This window comes from Benincasa hispida, chromosome 1 (genome assembly GCF_027475165.1).
Source record: "Benincasa hispida cultivar pf3 chromosome 1, pf3_genome.v1.1, whole genome shotgun sequence".
NCBI classification, from domain to species: domain Eukaryota; kingdom Viridiplantae; phylum Streptophyta; class Magnoliopsida; order Cucurbitales; family Cucurbitaceae; genus Benincasa; species Benincasa hispida.
In genome coordinates this window covers 99,661,045-99,683,184 of record NC_143478.1, presented here as the reverse complement: position 1 = coordinate 99,683,184, position 22,140 = coordinate 99,661,045, and the positions used below count along the sequence as shown (strand labels likewise).

General features: G+C 34.2%; 1 protein-coding gene across 1 annotated transcript; it reads left to right on the top strand.

Annotated features, from left to right (window-relative positions):
- Nucleotides 1-4,814: 4,814 nt before the first annotated feature.
- LOC120074053 (histone H2A deubiquitinase (DUF3755)) lies at nt 4,815-21,849 on the top strand. Its single transcript, XM_039027044.2, has 7 exons — nt 4,815-5,478; nt 9,245-9,344; nt 10,189-10,254; nt 13,607-13,721; nt 15,570-15,652; nt 16,678-16,739; nt 21,406-21,849. The coding sequence occupies exons 1-7, from the start codon at nt 5,279-5,281 to the stop codon at nt 21,515-21,517; spliced, it is 738 nt and encodes a 245-aa protein (XP_038882972.1). The 5' UTR covers nt 4,815-5,278; the 3' UTR covers nt 21,518-21,849.
- The last annotated feature ends 291 nt before the right edge of the window (nt 21,850-22,140 follow it).

The window sequence follows — 22,140 nt, the reverse complement described above, 5'->3', positions numbered from 1 at the left end:
CTATGGTGGTTGTATTCAGTCATCTCGACACTTATGCATACCCACCGCATACGTCCTAGAGTTAGGCTCAAGTGTGTGTAGCATGATTGCATGGCTTGCGCTGACTAAGGTTGCCCTTGTGGTCACTCTTAAGTATTGCAATGAAAACATCTTATTTTATCCATTTTTCCTATTCATTTATTTCATGTCAAGAGTTGTCGTGTCTCTACCTCTCATGCATATTCTCATTGTGTTGTCTGTTAGCTAGGAGAAGGAGTAGTGTTAGCTTAGAAACCTTCCCATCCATTCTTTTATTCAACCGCCGCACGCACATTACCGCATGCATTTTGCTACAAGTCCCTGAGTTCGACCTCGGATCACACGAGAAACTTGCATTCGCGTTATACTTGGCGTGAGTGCAAGAAAACTTGTGACAGGACGCATGGTCATTGCATACATTCATTAACGCGTAGTCATTTCAACGCATGACCATCGACGCATGACTATCAATGCATACCTTAAGAACATGCATCGCATATTGCGTCCAAGGGATTTTAGTTGACGAGTAATTGACATATAATTTCCCGTCATCATATGTCTATGCCGCATGATTAAGTATGTGATACTCTAGCAGTCTTACTTAGTGATGCAATGAAAGTAAAGGATGCTAAGTAAATGAAGATGGGGATGAAATCGAAGGAAAATATAGAAATGCATTGATCACAAAATGTATTAATCTCTTAAGCCACAATAGGAGAGAAATGGAGGGCCAGATGGAAGCAATATCTTGCTTCCATCAGATGTGTGTCAAGGCTGTCGGTGGTGCCGTGGATGAGCGATGGAGTGGACTCTCTTGAGATCTAACTCCGGCTAAGGCTCCAATCGTCACTCGGAATGGTTGAGGGGATGAAGAACTCTCAAGACTATCTTCTCGCGCTTTGGTCTGGATCACAAGGATCCACCTGAAGGTAGCCTTCAGGCAGAGGACCTTGGATGATCTGAAGTTGTGCTCTAAGGCTTCTATTTATAGAGCTTGATTGCCGACAGCATTTATGGACCTGCTCTTAATCTGACACTCGTGGTGCGATGGTCATTTTCTGAATCTCTGCTACTCGCGGCGTGGTAGGTGAATGTCGACATCATTTTTTTATGATCTCAGTGTATGCGTTCATGCTGCATTCCACCAACCTTGCGATCGCCCTTCTATTATGGTTATTCGATGACCGCATTCGCTCGATAACCGCAACACCCATACAACTGATGCATGCGATCACTGCATGCAATCTTCTTCGCGATAGCCTGGCTTCTGCACATGCGATCGATTCCTGCATTTGTTACAAAAATAAACAGTTGAACGCATAATAACGCATAAAAGTGGGTTAACCGAGATTCCCCGCATGCGATCGATTCATTTGATTTGATCCTGTCAATATTGGTTTTACATGTCACCATTAGACCTTGTTTGTATTTGTGGCTATATTATGGCATGTAGTTTTTTTTATTGATTTTTTTGTTTCATGTTGATTCTGCTTATATTTGTTCGCAGGTGTTGTATTTGTGCGTAATGTGTTTTAATAGAGGCTGTTTTTCACTTCATACAATATTTACTTATTTATTTATTGTATAATTTAACGACTTCACGTAACTAATTGCTTCAATTGCCTTTTTCTATTAAATCTTTCTTTATTTTCAGTTATTTTGAATCATTAGATTATATTTTGATTCTTTTATTTACGGCATATTTGATTTTTTGGATTAAATTCTTCATCATTCTATTATCGTCGATATATCTTTTCAAAATAAATTACCATATATTTCAATTTATTATTTTATGTTTAGACAGTTTTTACCCTCGTAATTACCTAGTATTACTATTTAGGCCCAAATGCTCTGGAATTTTGCTTAATGAAATATATTTTCAGATCTACACATTATTAAATTAAGAGTCTCTTCGATACACAATCTAAAAACATAAACTTAACTAATTCAATGAAAACAAAATTTTATTTCAGATTTTCAAATTCTTATTTAGTAATAGATTCATAAATTAAATTCTAATATACATTAAATTTAAAAACATGTTTGATAATATATTTATAAATTATAAAACTAATTATATTTACACACTATATATTAAATTGATACAAACTATTACTAATTAATTTATGAATTTGTTTTATGTTAAAAACATTGTAAAATTATTATTCCATAATATCATATGATTTTATAACATCTTATATAATACACATTTTAATATAATAAAAAAATTAAATTTATACAACGAAATATAATATTTGTTAATAATTAATTTTTATCTTTTTCAATATTGTTCTACCTTTTAAATTTTCAAATTCAAAATTTGAATATACTTAAAATATAAAATTCAAATTCGGCACGATTTAGATAATAGCATTACAAAAGTTGTTTTTCAAAAATATGATCTAAATTACCTATCAAAATGCATATTAACTGAAGTAGATGAATCTGGGAACATAAGATAATGAAAACATTTGAATAACCTATCAGTACATTCGAATTTAAAAGTATAAAATAGAATTCGAGTTAGCTGTCAAAACCGACCGATCGAATAATTTTATGAAGTGGGATAGTTTTAAAGGGAGAGTTGGGAACTGAAGCAAGGGGATGTGATTTTCATTTCTATTGTGGTGGAAGAATCTTCCAAGAACCAAAACTTCTTTGCTGTCCGTCAAAGAATCTAGGGTTGATTTTACACTCCATTTCTATGAAAATAATATAATCAATTTCATTATTATTATGTTAATATAATAATATTTTAAAATAATAGAAGTGAGGAATATGCTGTATACGGCTTAATTTGGATAAATACAATTTTGAAATAAATTGTAGCTAATAATAATTCCAGTTTTATTATTTTTTTTTTTATTTTATTTTTTTTTTAGAAATAAAAACTATATAAATTTGGTAACCATCTTTTATTTTGTACTTTTAAAAAACAAAAAAACTCTACATGTTTTTGGTAACTATTTTTTGTTTCATTCTATCTTTTAAAACTTAAAAAGATGTTTTCTAAACAATAAAAAATAAAGAAAACTAATTAGACACATCCGTTTTTTAAAAATATATATAAAATGAATTTTTACCAAATGTACATGTTGATGCCAAAATTCGGATATAAGTAAATGCATGTGACAACAACGATAAATTTGTAATTTTGGAGAATAACATGACCTATAAGATGAAAAAATATGTACATTGATGCGTTGTTGCCATAGGCTCCAATACATAAGTGGGGAAATTTATTTGTGTAACACGTAGAAAGTTTAAGTATTACAATGAACTTACTTTCCCCTTGAGCTACTATGATGTATTTATAGGTGTAGTTGACCTAGATCATTCTCCTTAGGATTTTAGAGTTCATTGAGATTATCCTTTGACTCGCTAAGTTGGGGTGTCTAAGGGGGTGTATCCCAATGGTTTAAAAAAACAAGTCAATTTTTTAGAACTAAAAGATGTAGCTTTCAAAAAGTTGTTATTGTTTTTAGAATTTGTCTAAAAATTCAGCTATTGTGCTTAAGAAATATGAAGATCATGACAAGAAATGTTAATGATGCTGCTTAATTTATAAAAACAAAAACAAAAAGCTAAGGTCCCATTTGGTAACTACTTTATTTTTATTTTTGTTTTTGAAAATTAAACCTATATCATCTACATTTCTTAACATGATTTGCATATTTCTTAAGTATAATAGTTAAATTATTAACCAAATTCTAAAAACAAAAACAATTTTTTGAAAGTTACTTTTTTAGTTCTAAAAAATTGGTTTGGTTTTTTAAAGAATTGGTAAAATTAAGATAACAAAGAAAGAAATTTGGAGGTGGAAGTGGTGTTCATAGACTTAATTTTAAAAAAATGAAATAAAATATTTATTAAACGAAAGCTAAATGATTATCAAATGAGATATTAGATATTATAATTTTAAAAGCGTAGAAGTTAAATAGATACATACTTGAAAGTGAATTAAACCTAAATTTACAATTTAATAAAAAATTTAAGTCATTTAAAAAAAATAAAAAGTATTGACAAAAGATTTAGAAATAAATAAATGCACGATGAAAAGAAAAAAAAAAAGTACCAAATGGGGGCACAATAGACATTTCACACGGAGGAGAGAATCCTTTTTCGTCGAAGACAAAGTTCCATACTGCAAAAATTGTAAATATCTCTCACAACTATTAAAAGCGTTCATAAAATGACAAACAATAAAAAGAAAAAAAAAGGGGTTTCTTCTTTCTTATTTTTTTTTAAAATTGTTTTGAATATAATTTTTTTTTATATTTTGAAATTTGTTCATTTTTATTTTCTATTCTTCCATATGTCCAATTTCATGTTCTTAAATTTAATTTATATTAAAAGATCATTATTGGTAAGTTAAAAGAATTTTTTGTTAATAGAAATGTGTCAAACTATTTATAAAAATAATAAAAAACTGAAGTGATTATAGACTTCTATTTATCTCTATAAGGAAGGTTAAAATTTTATTATTTTGTGTAAGTAGTTTTCTTATTTTTCTATTTTTAAAAATTTTCTAAAATTATTATTTTTTAACTAATTTTAATAAAAATTAATTTTAAAGGTGAATTTATTAGCTTAAAAAAATTTAATGTATTGGAAGTACAGAGATCTACGCAAAACAAATTTTTTTCAAAGAAGAAAATAAAAATTGAATAAATTGAAATTGTGTTTATAGGAAAGAAAATGGTATTTAAAGATTTTATTTCTAAAAAGTTTAAATTATTAGAAAAGAAAAAGAAAAAAGGAGAAGGGAAAAGACAGAAAGCAGGAAAGAAAGAAGGAAGAAAAAGTAAAAGAAAAAAAAAATAAAAAATAAAATGTTGCTTACGAATATGTTGACACTTTCCGACGTCAAACCTCCAAACCCTCTCTCTAATTGCTGTATACAGAGACATCGGTCTCATTTCTCTCTCTTTTCTGCAAACTTTCTTTAGTTTATTTTGTTTACCCGAGCTCCCTTCAGTCTTAATCCGTACAAATCTTTGACATCTATTTTCCCTCCTTTTTTCTGTTTCTTCATTGATTGACCCATCTATCTTCAATTTTGGTTTTGGGGGTGTTGCTTTGTTTGTTTGTTTGTATTTTTTATTTTTATTTTTTGGGTTTCTTTCTTCTGGGTTCATTGATTTTGGTTGAAGGATTCTGAATTGGCGGGAGCCAACGGTCAATTATGTGGTTTTAGGAGGTGGGTTTTGATTGGATTTGGATTTGGGATTGGAAAACGTTTGAATTGTTGGGAGTTTTGATGGCTAACCCATCTGGGAACCATCAAGAAGCTGGCCAACCATCGTCTTCCTTCGATGGAGGGAACCCCAGCAACGGTAATTCGACCCCTGTAGCTGCAGCGGATAATTCGAGTTCGGCTCTTGCTATGAAGCACAACCCAGGTATTTCAACGGATTGGACATCTGATGAGCAGGTCACACTGGAAGAAGGGCTTAAGAAGTGAGTTTTTTTCCCCCTTTTTGTTCTGAATATATGATTTTGAGCTTCTTGTGTTTATGGAAGTTGCTTAGGATCCCGGAAGCTGCTTGGATTAAGCGATTTGGTAGAACTTTTTCCTTTTTCTATGAAGGAAATTGATTTTTGTCTTTTCAGTTCAAGCTCTTTTTCTTATTTTTCCAGCATTTTTTACTTTTAAATGATTATATTACGAGATTGATCCCTTGGATATGTTTAGTAAGGCCCTGAAAATGTCTAACGAGGCCCTAATTCATTTGGGGTTCCGACTTGAGGAACTATTTGTATTATTTTTTCAGTCTCTTAAAATTCCTCTTTTGAATGTTCCCTTAACATACTAGCTACGTCTATAGACGGAACTGATTTTTATCCAGTTGTGAAAATATATGAGATTATTGATAGTTAACGATTTATGTGTGTGTGGAATTTTCCCCTTTGAAGTCTCAAGAAAATCTCGCTGTTCTTTCCCAATATTTGCTTGTTTTCTTAATCTCACCGCATGGCATCTGATAATAGTCCTGTCTGTTGCTTTTATCAGTGTTTTCTTAGTTGATTTTATTTCTTTAGCTTCTATTCGCTCAGTTCTCAACTGCACAAAGATGTTCAAGTTCCTATTGAGGGATGGTCTTTGTTCCTAATGTGAGTGCCAAAGTTGTAGGATCTAAAACTTCAAGTTTTACATTACTGGAAGGTAAAAAATCCTTATTAGGAAAAAGCGTGGATGCTATCATAAAATTTTTTATTTGACTTGTGACTGTAACGTGTGTTCAGCCTTATGGGGATATATAATGTGCTTTTGAAAGCTGAAGGTGCAACCAGGAAAGGTTAGATGTGTGGAGAAACAATACCTTTTACATTTTATTTCTTAGACGAGACATAATGTGATTGGTTTGGAAGTTAAAAAATATCCATGTGAACATTTCAAAGACTTTACTAATTCTCTCATCCAGAAAGAAATAGACCTTACTCATTCACCCCCGAATGCAAAGGCATATGGGCGGCAGCCTATGCATTCATTATTATGAAAGGAAGCAAGGTCGAATTTTGGGAAGATCTGTGGGTGCTAAACACTCCTTTTTTGTGTCCTTTACCCAAGTGTTTATGCATTAGATTGCTCTAAAGACGAACAGGGACAGTGGTGTAAGATCCTAGTTGCTTTGATTGGAAACTTGAGAAGAAACTTAGATGATGGGAAATTTGATGAATGACTGCTTTTTATTGAAATATTGGCATAAGTCTCCTAATCCTCTTCACTATACGTTAATTTGGAACTTGGAAGAGATATCTCTGCGGTAGTTAAAGTTGCAAGTTGGCAACCATTTGAAAAATAATGGAAGGTTGGAGAAGGAGCTAGCAAATGAGATTTGGAGATTTGAAATTTCCAAAAAGTGAAGCTCCTTTTTTTGGTTTCTCACATAGAAAAATATAAACATACAAGACAAGATACAAGGAAGCAATCCCCATGTTTCTCTTCTCCTGCAAATGTGTATGAATGACTTGAATAAGGAAGTTACCTAAGGCTCTTGCTGGAAGTGACTTCTTGCTTGAGAACACGGTCTATATCTAGAGCTAGGGTTGACAAGGAAATGATGGGTAAACTGTGCAAAGAATAAATTCTGTCAATAATTCTTGCATAGTAAACCACCATGGCTTGATCTAGTGGTCAATTTTGTTACTATTCTATAGGCATTATTTTATACATAGCTGTAGTCCTTTTTTGTTGAGGGAGGTCCCTTTTTGTCGACTTGTTTCTTTTTATAGGCATTGTTACTATTTCATACATCAACAAAATTTGTTTCCTATAAAAAAAAAATGTTACTATTCTATAGGCATTATTTTACATAGTTGTAGTCCCTTTTCGTTGAGGAAGGTCCCTTTTTTGTGGGCTTATTTTTTTGTATGCCATTGTATTCTTTGTATTCTCAATGAAAGTTTTAATTCCATTAAAGGGAAAAAAAGGGGCCATGAATACAATAAAGGGGTAAGATGGAATGGTTCAAGCAATGATGACCACCTACCTAGGATTTAATAGTATGGCCAAGTTGTCTCGCAATAGTTGTCTTGTGTGCAAGCTAGCTCAGCCTCATTCAAATACATATAAAAAAAGAAGAAAAATCTTGCCTTGTAGACTGAGTTTGCACAAAACAATCACAAGAAGATTCTAACTTAAAACTTCGACCATATAACTAGTCAATCAGTTCTAACGCTTGTATACAAAATCTTACTTCTAGGGTTCTACGTGAATTTTTGTGTTCTTGGCTCTTGGAATTAATGAGGCTATGCTTCCTATGAATCCTCATATGACTTTGAGGACACATAAGCCACATTTTTCAATTGTTAAAAGATCTTCTCAAGCTATTGTCTATAAGGATTCTGTTTATGTGTCTCTAGAAGAATGTCTTTCAAAGTTTATTTTATTGTTTTCTAAAACAATTTTTTTTATGAAAATAATTTTTAATGAGAACAAAAATGGAAGAATACAAGGGCAAAAAACCAGTTCACAGAAGGAAGGAACACCCACTATAAAAAGGAACTCCAACAATGCAAAATAACACCTATAGAATAGTTACAAAAAGCCTTCAAAATTGAAGCTCACAAAGAGACATGAAAATGAACGAGAGGCTAGATCTCACTAGGGCCCCTCTCTACACCTTTAGGAACTCTACAATTCCATTCGCCTCACAAAACCCATAAAATAGCACACACCATCAAACCAAAGAAAGCGACCCTTCTCCCTCCGAGGTGGGTTGAGAAGGGACTCCTCAATCATCGCACAAACATCTCTGTGACAAGCAACCTCATTATGAAACGTTTGAAAGGAAAAATTCTAGACTGAACTGGCAAACTCACAATGCCAAAGAATATGGTCCAGGTTTTCCTTCACCTTTTGACAAAGAATACAAAAGAAAGGACCAAGAAGCGAGGGTAACTTCCTCTTAAGCCGATCTATAGTGTTAGCATGGCTGTATAAAACTTTCCAGGCAAAGAACCTTACTTTCCTAGGAATCTTAATCCTTTAAAGCACCCAAAAAAACGACAATCCTATGGGAGAAGGATCAACCAAATTAAGAAAGAAAGACTTATGGGAGAACCCCTCCAAAGGATTGGGATTCCATGTCCTCACATCTCTCCTCCCACGTCTAAAAGGGTGACCCTCAAGTAAAGAAAGAAGAGCAGTTACCTCCGTTGCTTCCCTATTGGAAAGAGCACAACAATATAAGTCCACCTCGTTTGTTGACTTCTGTAACCTTGTACAAATTACGGCTTTGATCAAATCCTCCACAATTAGAAGACCTTGATGCTTTAGTTCTTTTGTGGGAGGGGCTTCTTGCCTCTCTAGGCTGTCCTTTTTTGTGATTAATATCTATTCCTGTTTATTGTTAAAAAAAAATGAAAAATGAAAAAAAGAAAAAAAGAAAAAAAAAATGAAGAATGGCTAGACTTTCTAATAATTTAATGAACCTCTAACTGGTTGGAAAATGTTTCAGACACCGGACTTCGAAGATGAAGCTCTCTTGGTTAAAACTCTATCTTGGACGCTTCTTTTCTTTTATTTTTCAACCTTCCTTTCTTCCTTTTCTAATGTTTCTTAAAGGGGACATAAGGTCATATTTGAACTGCTGAATGCTGTGCATAGTTTTATTATCATTAGTTGCCTATTCCCCCTTTCACCTAAGTAACCTTCTTATCGTATTTTTGGTGGCCCATTTTTTTTAGTAAATGATCTTGGTTTGGTTAATATGTGACACAGATATGCCTCAGAGTCTAGTGTCATTCGGTATGCAAAGATTGCAATGCAGCTACCAAATAAGACTGTACGAGATGTTGCTTTGCGTTGCAGATGGATGAATGTGAGTACTTTTCCTCAGTTCTTGCTTTTATCAGCATATAATTTTCCTTTTTGATAAGATTCATCATCAAAGCCTACTTATGGCTCATAGGGATTAAGAGAAATCATCGTATATTTGAAGATAAAAGAACAGATATCACACATTTTTTTATCATCTTTTGTATACATATCTTTCATGGTGTAAATTCACTCCATTTTTTGTGATTACAATCTCACATCTCTTATATCTCAATGGAATAGCTATGTAATCTTCCATGGCACTTGTTGCCCCATTTGTAATTTCATACTATCAATGAAATTATAATTGACTGTTTCTCATAAAAAGAAAAAGATTTCTGTTACTTGACTTGCAATCATACATACCAATAGGATGTAATTGGACAGAAATACTATTAGCAAGGAAATATCCAAAGCACAAATCAAGTGTCACGATTTTGTGCTTGATGCTCCATGATGTTCTTGTTTTCAATTAGGTTCTGTTAAACAGAGTAGGTCTATATACACACACAGACGCACACATGTATATATTCTAATTGTATGCCTTTATATGGTCTGAATGTTAATGCATCCACAAGATTACCCCCCTTCTGAAAATTATGGATGAAAAAGGAAATAACGATTTTATAATTATGTTTCTCTTGTTTTGTTTCTATATCCCAAAGGAAAAGAATAAACCCCCCTTCTGAAAATTATGGATGAAAAAGGAAATAACGATTTTATAATTATGTTTCTCTTGTTTTGTTTCTATATCCCAAAGGAAAAGAATAATTTTTCTTCCTGATACTTGGGTTTCAATTTTATTTATGCTCTCAATGTTTCTCTTTGGTTCACTTTTTTTGGGTCAGAAAAAGGAAAATAGCAAGAGAAGGAAGGAAGAACACAATTTAACAAGAAAGAATAAAGATAAAAAGGTATTGTGTAAATTATTGGTATATTATTTATGCTCTCTCTGTTTCTCTTTGGTTCACTTCTGAGTTTTCCTTTTATTGGTTAATTGTTTAGTTGTTCTTGCGGCATATGCATAAGTTAAACTCGTTAACTTGTTAAGAACCTCATAAATAGTGCCAATTCAAGCATCGCTTAGTGGATAAGACATCAATTATTATTCCAAAGGCTATTGGTTTAATCTTCACCTTTGTAATTGTTGTACTCAAAAAAAAAAAAAAAAGAAGAAGAAGAAGAAGAAAAGAAAAGAAAAGAAAAGAACTTATTAACTGATAGATAGTTTCTTTTGTTAATTTTATTTCGGTGATTAAATCTGCTGCCTATTTAGGGTCGCAGTATTTTAAGTGGGGTGCTTGTGTTTTTTTTGATTTCCTGCGTTTTCTTCTTCTTTTTTCTTTTGGTTAGCTTGTGGATGTTCCTTGGTTTGCTTTTGGGTTTTTTCTTTTGGAGGCTGCTGTTTTAACCCTTTTTATTTGGTTGGTCTTTAAAAAGGAGGTTATTTCCCTGAACATCTTGATCTTTTTTTTTTTTTTTTCAATGAAAAGTTGTTTCTTCTTGGAGAAAAGAAAGAAGTAGGCTGCAAACGGGTGGCTATAATCCTAATAACTTTAGTCACTAAACTGAACAAGGAAAACTACCTACCTCAAATCATTGTTTTCAAAAGTGCCTTCAGGCGCTAGGCACATGAAAGATGGCATGCATTAAGCGCGGGTCTTCTGTGAAGCCGTAAGGCCCAAAGCCCTAGGCCTTAGGGCTTTTTCATTATTAAAAAACAATTCTTTTACTAACCCCAAACACAAAAAGCTGTGCGTATAGGGATTTTCCTTCTTTATTGATTAATAACAGTAAAATTTACCAATTTTAAATGCAAAAATCTTTGTATTAAGGGTTTTTTTTTTTTTTAAATTTTTCTTGGGAAAATAGTATTTTATACCTCTAAACATTGGGGAACACTGAACTAATAATTGTAGCAATTTAAACATTTTTTTTAAATGTATCAATTTATACCCTCCATTATGTTTTGTTAGGATAAACATCGTATGAGACTTATATCTTCCTTTTGATATCAAAGGTAGTATTAATGAAAGGTCTAAATTGATTCACTTATGACAATTTAGGAGTTTAATTGAAACAATTATAAGTTTGACAAAATATTTTTCGAACAAAATTTGAAGGAGGGTGTAAATTGATATAATTATTAGTTTAGGGCTTCAATTTTATCAACCCAAGAGTTATAAATTGATACTCCCCTCTCCCCTTATTCTCTCTTCAACTATGCTTTCTTTTCTCTATGTATTATTGTTGTTATTATTATTATTATTATTTTAATTTTTTATGTTGTGTGCCTGAAAATAAAAGCCTGCGCTTGAGGTCTAGAGGCTATTGCACTTTATTGCTCCTTGAGCTTTAAAAAACACCGAGAAATTTCATTGACAAATGAAAATTGCTTAATGAATCTTTATCTTTTGCATCTTTGGTGACTGTTTTTACATTTTTGTTCCATTTTGTTTTGTCTACTCTGTACTTTAGATCATTAGTCTCTTTTTATTCCCTTAGGGGGCGTTTGGGGCAAAGAGTTAGTTATTATACTCCTAGGTTATTATAGTTGAGTTTTAGGAGTTTGTGTTTGGGGTGTAGATTATTTTAGTTTGGGTTATAATAGTATGTGTTTGAAGTGTAAAGTATTTTAGTTTGAGAAAAAAATAATAAACCCTGTAGTAAAGAATAAAAAATGATGAATGTAAAATAGTAAAAACGGGAGTAAATAGTAAATACTGTAGCAAATGGGAGTTTTGAAATAGTATTTATTCCAGCTAATTGGGGATTTTGAAATAGTATTTACTGTAGCAAGGGGTGGTTATTAATCTTATGGTAATCTTTGTCCCAAACGCCCCCTTAATGAAAAGTTCGGTATCCTTTTCAAAAGGGGGGGGGGGGAGGGAAACTGCTCCAACCAACATTATACTAGATTCATTATTACAGATAACCTTATATTGGAAGTTCTTTACATAACTGCATAGGTTTTTCCCTCTATTTTCATTCCTTTACAGACCAACAAACGATGTATCATTGTATTATAAGCCCCTTGTGTTCTTTCATCTTTTCTCACCGAAAGTTGATCTTGCGATTGTCATAAGAAAGATGTTTCTTTGCTTCTTCCCCAATTAGAACGTGGCAAAAGTAATTACATTGGATGTTCTTTATGTCTTCTTGTAACTGCCGTATGTCTTCTTTCTATTGTGTTATAAATTGTATTTTTGTTCAAATTTTAAGTGCCGTATGCCTTTGGAGATTTGTGTTTGTTTCTCCTTGGGACGCTTTGTTCTTCATTGCTTTATTTTCTTTCTTGTGTTTTTGGGAAACCCTGTCTTTTTGGTTTGGTTGTATTTTTTTTTTTCCCACTCCCCCATTTTTTCCTTGAACTTTTTCTTTCTTTTTCATATATCAATGATAGATTTTTTTCTGGTTAGAAGGGAAAAAAAGGATGCAAACATAACAATTAACATCTTATATTATATATCAATCAAGGCATTCTTGTTGTGTTTGTGTTTCAGTGCTGGGTTTTTAGTGAATGACTCATTGTTATATCTGTGCCTCCAAGTGCCAAGATACTTATTTTTAGCGTGATATGATTCAATGACCGCCACCAACTGGATGAAGAACTAGTCCCTTTTATTAACTGTTAACACCCACCAGAACTAGTAAATTTTAGGAAAAATATCTTTTTAGTCCCGAGTTTTGTAGAATATGTGCGTTTGATCCTTGAGTTTTCAAAACATACCTTTTTAGTCCCCGAGTTTTTCAGAATAGGGTCATTTGGTCTCTAAGTTTTCAAAATATACCTTTCCAGTCCTTGAGTTTTTAAAAATAGGTTTAAAAAGTCCCTGCATTTTTTTTATTATTATTTTAATTTAAAAATCACTTTTTTTCAAGATCACCTCTTCTTTCTAAAATTATTTTTTAAACATATTTTTATAATTCAAAATTCCATATAATTATATAAAGTGAAAATAAAAAATAGTTTTGGGATCTGTTAAAACCGTTCTTAAAAACTTGGGTACTAAAAAGGTATGTTTTGAAAACTCAGAGACTAAATGCACCTATTCTAAAAGGTCAAGGGCTAAAAAGGTATGTTTTGAAAATTCAGAGATCAAACGCACCTATTCTTGAAAACTCGGGAACTAAAAAGGTAGTTTCCCTAAACTTTATTATAAAATGCAAATGAATGTGTAAATTGGCCATTTCTTCTGTGGAAAGCCGGACCATAATTTTTGGCATGCTCATAGGGCTGGGGAATGATGTTTTTCTTTGTTTCAGGAAAGAGTATCTGACCCTTCAATGAAGTCAGCACAGGTTGCAGCAAGGCCTAATGTGCCTCCTTATGGAATGCCTATGATTCCTATGGACAATGATGATGGTATCTCATATAAAGGTTTTGTTTCTACATTCTTCCTTCACACCTCTACATGTTTTGGGCTGTTGTAGCTCTCATTCTTCATTCTCTTAATGTGAAGAATGGGGGAGTAAATTTTATGATTTATTGTTGATGTACATTAGGTAATATTTTTAGAAGAAAATAATAGACATGTAGGTAATAAATCGTAGAGTAATTATTCAACTGCCATGCTTGTTCTCCAGTTTAACATAACCATCTGTGAGATGCTTCTTTTTCTCTAAAATTTGTACCCATGTCAATGTGTTATTTGAAGATATAAATGCTATCATAATGTGTGATTGTCATTTAATGGGCCCTGTATTATCTTTAGTATGAAATGAAAGCCTTGGCAAATTGAACAAGAAACTTTTTAGGATTAGAACCTTGGCTTACATAAACAAAAAGAAAGGGGGTAACTTCAAATCAATTTAGCACAACCCCAAAGAAAGAAGTTTAAATGATCAAAAGACCACGAGGTTCCAAAGGGCCTGATGGACTATTCTCAGGCTTTGAAGAGGGATGGTGGGAAAAAAGAGATCGAGGAAGATAAAGAAGTTGAAGAAAAAGTTGGAAAGGATGAGAAGATGGTTTCGAATTGGGATTGCAAGTTTTCTTTTGATTGTGAAGCGATGGTTATAGTGGAAGAACTCAGGAGTAGGTTGAATTGGGATTTCTTAATGAATTAGATAGAAAAGAAAGTCAATTTTCAGTTTGTTTTTAGACCTTCTTGTGCAAACCTTACTGTGTGCATTTGTGGAAGTAAGGCTGAATCGCAGGTGCTTATAAGTAAAGTTCAGAGCTTCAGCAAGAAGATTATCAAGTGCAGCCTTGGAATTGCCAGTTGGTGGGTAGAAGGAAGAAGGATAGAGTTCACAGGGGGCTGGGTTACGGTTTCAGATGTGCCTCCCTTTCTTATATTAACTGAGTTTTTCTCCTCGCTAGCAGATTGGTGTGGAGGGCTGGAGGAAGGTGAAAAGCAGGGAGGGAAAGAGTTATGGCTGGACGAACTTTGCTTTAGGCTCGGGGAAACTCTGATGGCTTTATTTTGATGGTCAGTTTTGTTGGAGAATTAAGATTCCAAGGAAAGTGAAATTCTTTGCTTAACAAGTTCTAAATGGAAGAGCTAACACTATGGATCGACTTGCAAGGAAGATGCCTCATTACTTGACCCATTTTGTCGTATTCTCTGTTAGAAAGTATAGGAAGACTTGATCACATTCTTTGGAGATGCAAGTTTGCGACGTCCCCGTGGAATCATTTCTTCCAGGCTTGCTTGCTTGGTAGAGGACACTAGTGATATGATTCGAGAGTTCCTCCCCTACTCACTCTTCCACGAAAAGGGTTCGTTCTTGTTCTTATGGCTTGCTGTGGTGTGTACTTTGTGGGATCTTTGGGGTGGATGGAACAACAAAGTGATTAGAGGGTTGGAGAGGGATCCTAGTAACTTTTGGTCTCTTGTTTAATTTCATTTTCTTCTCAATGAAAGTTTTTATTATTGTGTGTGTGCACGCTTCGATTTTGAAAATCTTTTACAATTATTCTATGGGCACCATTTTGTTTAGCACCCCCGGGGCAGCCTTTTGTGGGATTGATTTGTATGCCCTTGTTTTCTTTCATTTTTTCAATGAAAGTTGTTGTGTGTGCTGGTTTACGTCTATTTAAAGGCTGGTTGTACTCACTTTATGAATTAATGAATGATATTGTTTTGACCGTTATTTGAGTTTCCGCGAGAGAGAGAGAGTGAGAGTGAGAGTGAGTGTGTGAGTGTGTATGTATGTATCTTCTTTCCAAAAAAATCTGTCTATTGTGCATAACATTTGCATTTGGTCTTTGTGATGCTTTCAGCTATTGGTGGTACAACTGGAGAGCTTCTTGAACAGAATGAACATGCAATGCATCAAATTTCTTCTAACCTTGCATCTTTTCAGGTGAAGTACTTGGTTGTCTGTTTGTTGTTTTAGCATTTTTAAGTTTAAGCAAAAATCTAGTGCCACCATACCTCACATAGTGTTAATTGTAAATATTATAATCATTTCTTGATAATCCTGAGAAATTTTTCTTTCAGCCATCTCTGATATATTAACTTGTGTACTGGACAGCAAGATTTGCACTCTCTGTAGGTTATGAATCACTCTGGAGACTCCTTTTTCACTTTTGTCCCGTCGTATAAATTATAATTGCTGTGAATTAATTTTTCCTTCATATTATTGTGATACCCTGTTTTTGCCGTTGATTTTAAGAGCAAGTACATTTTTCCTTTCCTTTCCTTTTTTTCTTCTTAAATAGTAATTTCTTTGATTAAAGCCTTTCACAGTTATAATTTTACTTTTCCAATGAGTTTCCCTGTTGGGAATTCATTTATATACAATATCTTCGGTTTTGGGTGATTTATCATCCCTCTCGCTCGTATCTCCAAACCCCCTTGATATTTCATGACTTACAAGTTATGCTTAAGGGTGAAACTCTTGCAAGTCTCTTTGATTTGTTGGGAGAATCCTCATCTCCCCTGTGTTCCCCTTGTCTCCTGTAAAAGAAGTGTTTTCTATCCAAAAAATACCCGATGGTGAAATTAGGTGGCCTGTTGATATTTGTTATTATATAATCTGTGTGCAGTGAGCACTGATTCTTTTCTTCCTTGGTATATGCCTCTATTTTTTTTTTTTTATTCCCCCCCCCCCTTCCTCTTTTTAAGTCACTTAATTGGATTTACCAAGCCTTTTGTGTGTGTGTGGTTCTATGTATATATGTGTGATATGATGTATAATCATCCATTCAATCACATTCTTCCTAAAACTAAAACATGGGATGTGGCTATAGCAGGAAATATTTGATCATTTAATAATGGGAATTTAGGTGTACTGGTTTTTTATGATTTTTCGCCAGACAACCTAATGTCCTTTTTATAGGAGTAGACAACATAAAGTTTGAACTAATAGCCTTTTCTTTTATGTAGATACAAGATAATATCAGTCTCTTCTGCCAAACGCGGGATAACATCCTGAAAATAATGAACGAGTAAGTAACATTAGCTCAGACTGCCTTTTTCCTCACTTTCTCTCCTTATTTGTAAAAGCTATGGTCCCCTTAGCTTTCTCAAATATTCGTACTTTGTTAACGTACATTTATCAGGAAAGTCCATTTATGGTCTCATTTCATTACCTTAATGAAGAGGCTTGTTTCTTGTTTGAAAAAAAAGTGTTTGAGTGAACCATCATGGGTTGGCCTAATGGTAAATAAAGGACCTGGGTTTAAGAAAGGGTTTAGAGAGATTGCATAGTTGGAGTCCTTTTTATAGAGGGTTCTCTGTGGGCTGGTTTTTTATTGTCTTTGTATTCTTTCATTTTTTCTTATTAAAAGTGATTTTTTCATAAAAATAAAATAAAATAAAATAAAGGGCTTAGAGGGAATGGGTTTTTGGTGGCCATCTACCTAGGATTTACTATCCTACGAGTTACTTGACACTCAAATATTATAGTGTTAGGCGGGTTGTCTCGTGAGATTAGTCAAGGTGCACGCAAGTTGGCCTGGATAGTCACGGATATAAAAAATGGTTTGTTCGAATGAAGTTGGAGTATCCTTTTGGTCATAACCAACGAAGTTTTAAAATAACATTAGCTTAGACTGCTTTTGTTTCCTCACTTTCCCCCCTTATTTTTAAGGGTCCCCTTAGTTTTTTTCAAATATTCTTACTTGTTAATGTACATTTAGTAGGAAATTCCATTTTTAGTTCTCCGAGCTTGATTTTAACTTGGTGAATTTTTACTTTCAAGATAATCATGTTGTGCGGTTGCAAAGTCGGTTTGTTACCCGCATCTTATTTAGGTCTTCTCCTTGGAGATAATCCTAAGGTCTTTCCTCACGGGAATCTATCGTGCAGAAGATAACAAAGAAATAGCCAAATGGAGGAGTTGTTCCAAGGTGGCAGACTCACTTACACTCGCATTATTTCCTATTAGTTTTTAATGCCACTGCTTACTTGCACAAACATATATATATGGAAAGAAGCCAGTAAAGTGGGTGGCTTTTACCTTGAACTAAAATATTGTTACTCTCCCTCTGGTTAAGGGGTCTTCACTTCACAGGCCAATGGAATGAAATAAGGCCCAGCAAAATGGTTTTGGTGGTTGATTGTTAACCTATGGCTCTTAGGAGAAAGGTGATGGATGGATATTATTCGCTTCATGAGATGATGAGAGTATGTGGCTTTCTTGTTTTTGCAAACTTAAGATCGTGAGAAGCTCTGACTTATATTATTAAGCTTGAAGATTCCATCCTTAGTTTCTCTTTCATCAAGACTAGAGATGGTAGTTATCGACCTTCTTTCAGCTTTGATGATTGGAGTGGCGGTGGAAGACTCAAAGAATACAAAATGGTATATCTTGATGTTATTTTTGTCTGGAGTAGGACATTCTCTAAGCCTAGCCAAAACATCCCTGTTTGGGATAAATGTGAGTATGGAGGAGGTTGATATTGGGCTCGGATTTCCTCTGTCTTGCTAAAAATCTTCCAGTTAACTTTCTAGGCTTCTCGTCAGGTGGAAACCAATATTGAAGATCGTTTTAGGAGTCTCTTATCATAAATTAAGGACCAAGTTGGTTGTTTGGAGACGTGTTCTTTCTAAAGGAGGTAGGGTGTCCCTTGTCCAATCCGTCCTTAATAGTTTACCACAAATCCCTTTGGGCGTAAAAGTTGCCTAAAAAATGCAAGGTTTCTGTAAGGACTCCTTACTATTTCTACTGATATATTTCAACAGAAAGTACAGAGGACACAAACTTCCCGAGCATTGGTAGAGTGCTCAAGCATAGGTTTTTTCCTTTGGTATAATCTAATATTAGAAGGTTTTGTGGCAAAAAATTCTTCTTTCTACCTCAGTCTAAACTTATGGAGTCAATCTGGAAAGATTCTGCTGCATTTTTCTAATCAAAGGAGGTTCCACTTGCCTGCACTCTGGATTTCTTACGTGGTTGGTGGTTTGGTAGCGAAGAAAGATCTTACCAATTTCATTAGTAATGGAATCAATTAGTCATGATATTATCATATTATTTTCTGCCTTCCAGATTTTGTATTTTGGATTGATGTGCACTGATTGAGTCACAGGACCTGTGCTATCATTAAATTTGTCTTTACCACGATTGGACGTCATTTTTCATCACAAACTGAGATCACCATAGATAATTTGTTCAATTTAGTCGATAGGACAATCACCCCTAAGATTGGTTGAGTGGGCAGAATAACTTGGATGGATCTTGATAGGAGAGTGATCTCTTCCGATGCTATGTCTGGGTTATGAGATTGGGTTATGAGATGCCATGAAGTTTGTATATTACATATGACCAACAATTAACGCACCGTTGAAAATACTTGTTAGTGTGTTGATATAATATGAAAGTTACTTGTTATTCCACTTGTTGCCTATTACAAAGAAGGCAAGTCTCAAAAGAAATTCCAATGAAGCAAATCATGACACTGGAAGAAATTTCAACAAAGCATCCAATGTTTGCGCCCATCACCAGAGTTTCAGTGAGATCTAATTGATGTATCACAGACAGCCAATCAATGAAGAAATTCCCATGAATCATCGTGGCAACACAATAATTAGACCTATTATGATCAAATATCAAGCAATTGTGGTGTCTAGAAGTGCGTCAAACCCAGCTGACCAGGAGGGTTATTATCAATTATTGATGAAGAGTCAATTGGATTACGCCAGAAAACACTGGCTATTTGAGGCTTCAACAAAGGCAATTTTCAACTGTTGGGAGACGGTTTCAAACTTCAATGGAAGGATAACCGGATGAAGAAAACAGAAAAAGAAAATTCAGCTAAGAGATTTCAGCCATGCTCTGATACTACGTTGCATTGCACATCTGTAAGAGAGAACAATGTACGTCTTTATCTTGTATAGCATATTTACAGCCGCAGTCATCCAAAGAGGTTAATACTTGCTTTTCTTTTGCTTCTTTTTGTGAAGGTATTAAATTGCAATAAAGATAAAAGGGACCTCACAACATGAGGTCAAGACACAAGAGAACCACCACAAAAGTTGTAGACCTTAAAAAACAGAACCTAAAAAAAAGATCCCAAGGAGAAGAGCCTATATGAGTCCCCTCGATGTCGATGGAAGCCTCAAGCCATGTAGAACAACAAAAGAACAAATCCGATCTAACAGCCTGACAAATCACCCGAGGAGCGCATAAAGTAGCACTATGGACATGAAGGTTATGCTCCCGCCAAATATGGTGGATAACAACACATCAGGCCACCCTCCAAACTTTTCGTTGTTGGCAATTTTCTGTACTAAAATGACAAATTCAATCAAGCTCCGTGCACCACTAAGAGAACTTATGGGAGCAACCACCCCAAATAGTTCGAGTAAGGGAGCAATCAAAGAATAAATGGTCTTGAAACAGGCTCATTATTACAAAGGACAGTCACTAGGGACATTAGAAAACCATTGATGAATACAATCACGCATCTGCAGCCTATCTCGCACAAGTTATGCCATGAAGGAGTATATGAGAATATTACCTCCAAACTAGAGATCAAATCAAAGCACCAAAGGATGTCTAGGACCCAAGGACAACTGAGAAGACTCTAGAACAACGAGGAAGCCAGGTCACTCGATTCTCCCATTTAACCCCTGTGAACATCGTTTCTTAATGTATTAAAGAGGTAGGGGTGCAGAGACAGCCCCAGATCCCTTTCGAATTACTAGACATGCTAACGAGTCTTAGTCTGGAAGCTAGAAGTCTTCTCGGTGCATGAGGGGAGACTGCTCCGCCACCCTAGAATGTTCCTGTCCAGAGAGTTTAACCAACTCTCTAGAGCTAAAAGGCCAGTACCAAGAACGATTCCGAAAGAAACTTAGAAACCTTGTTAAGAGTAAATAAAAGGGGGAAAAAATGAAAGAAAGCATTTGCTCCACACATGGACAATAGTAAAAGTAAAATTTAAAATTTAAAGAGAGCGTGGGCAAGACACTCAAGATAGGCTTGGGCTCAGGCTAGAAAAATAATTCCTTTGTACAAAATTGATTGGTCTTTTGGAAATTCGCAAAGATCTAACTTGAGTGTAAAATTTAGAAATCTATACAATGCTCGTAGTTTGACCTGCAAAGTTTTCTGATTAAGCTTGAGGACTCAAGATGAGCTTGAGAAATCAATTAGAGATATATATTTTTTTATATTATATATAATATAAATATAAATAAATAAATAATGTATATATATTGGGGCGGGGGGTTGGGGTTGGTAATGGTTAGAATATTAGTGTTCAAAGAGGAAAGTAATTGGAGTGTAGAGTACGTTGGTTGAGACCAGGATTATTCAATGGGGACGAAATTTTCCCATTCTTTCATAAAATTTCGTTTGTCTGACAAGGGTAGGAGTTGATAGCTAGAATCAACTAATTGTTCCTTCTTAATTTCTGATTTTGAAACCAGGATTGAAATTATAAGTTCCTTCCAAAATCTTTTACAAGTTAATAGCTTGTTCTTGGTTTCATAAATTAGTTTCGAGCTACTAGTAGCTGTTGGGATATTTAGCATTAAAAGCTCAAAATAGTCTAATGGTAGGACATCCACTGCTAATTTCTGTGATTTATCCTTCTGGTGAATTGATAAGAGCTATTCATTGAAGCAGCAAAATTGCTCTAACTTATCTTCAATCTTCATGCTTTGTAGCTTAAACGAAATGCCGGAAGTAATGAAGCAGATGCCCCCTCTTCCGGTGAAGGTGAACGAAGAGTTAGCGAACACGATTCTTCCACCGACTGCTCATTCCTTGCAATCATGAGAAAATCTTCAACAAAAAAACTGGTTCAGCACAACAGATTCACCTTTTCAAATCACTTCCACAAGCAAGGAAAGGAAAGTATATTTTCTCAACTGAACTTTACCTTCCCAATTCAGAATTTTCTGCATATCATCAAATTGTTTAGTCTTTCGGTCCACAAAGTTGTTCCCTTTTAATTATCATTATCATTTTTTGTTTCTTTAGCATATATGGATTCATACATTAGCTTCAAGAGGTAGATTGTAACTTAGATGCTGTGTAATAATTAGGAATGGTTTTCTTTCTAATGGTCTGGGAAATGAAAAGTAATAAACAATGGTTGATTATTTGTATTCCATGCTTCCCTCACTTGTCGTTCGTCTTCGCGTCGAAGTTTCATCATACATGATCACCATATGAATGGTGTCGTGATTTTCCTCGCAACCGATTGACCTTCATACCTCATCACCATAACATTGTTGATGGTGTGATCAACAAGGATTTACTTTTTTTTCATACTTGATTGATCCTAAAATTGTTGTGCATAATTCAATTATACTAGCAAGATAATCGTTTAAAAGGAAACTCATAGGATATTATCCTGTGCTTGTATAATTAAAATCATTCTTATCTCTTGTTTTCAC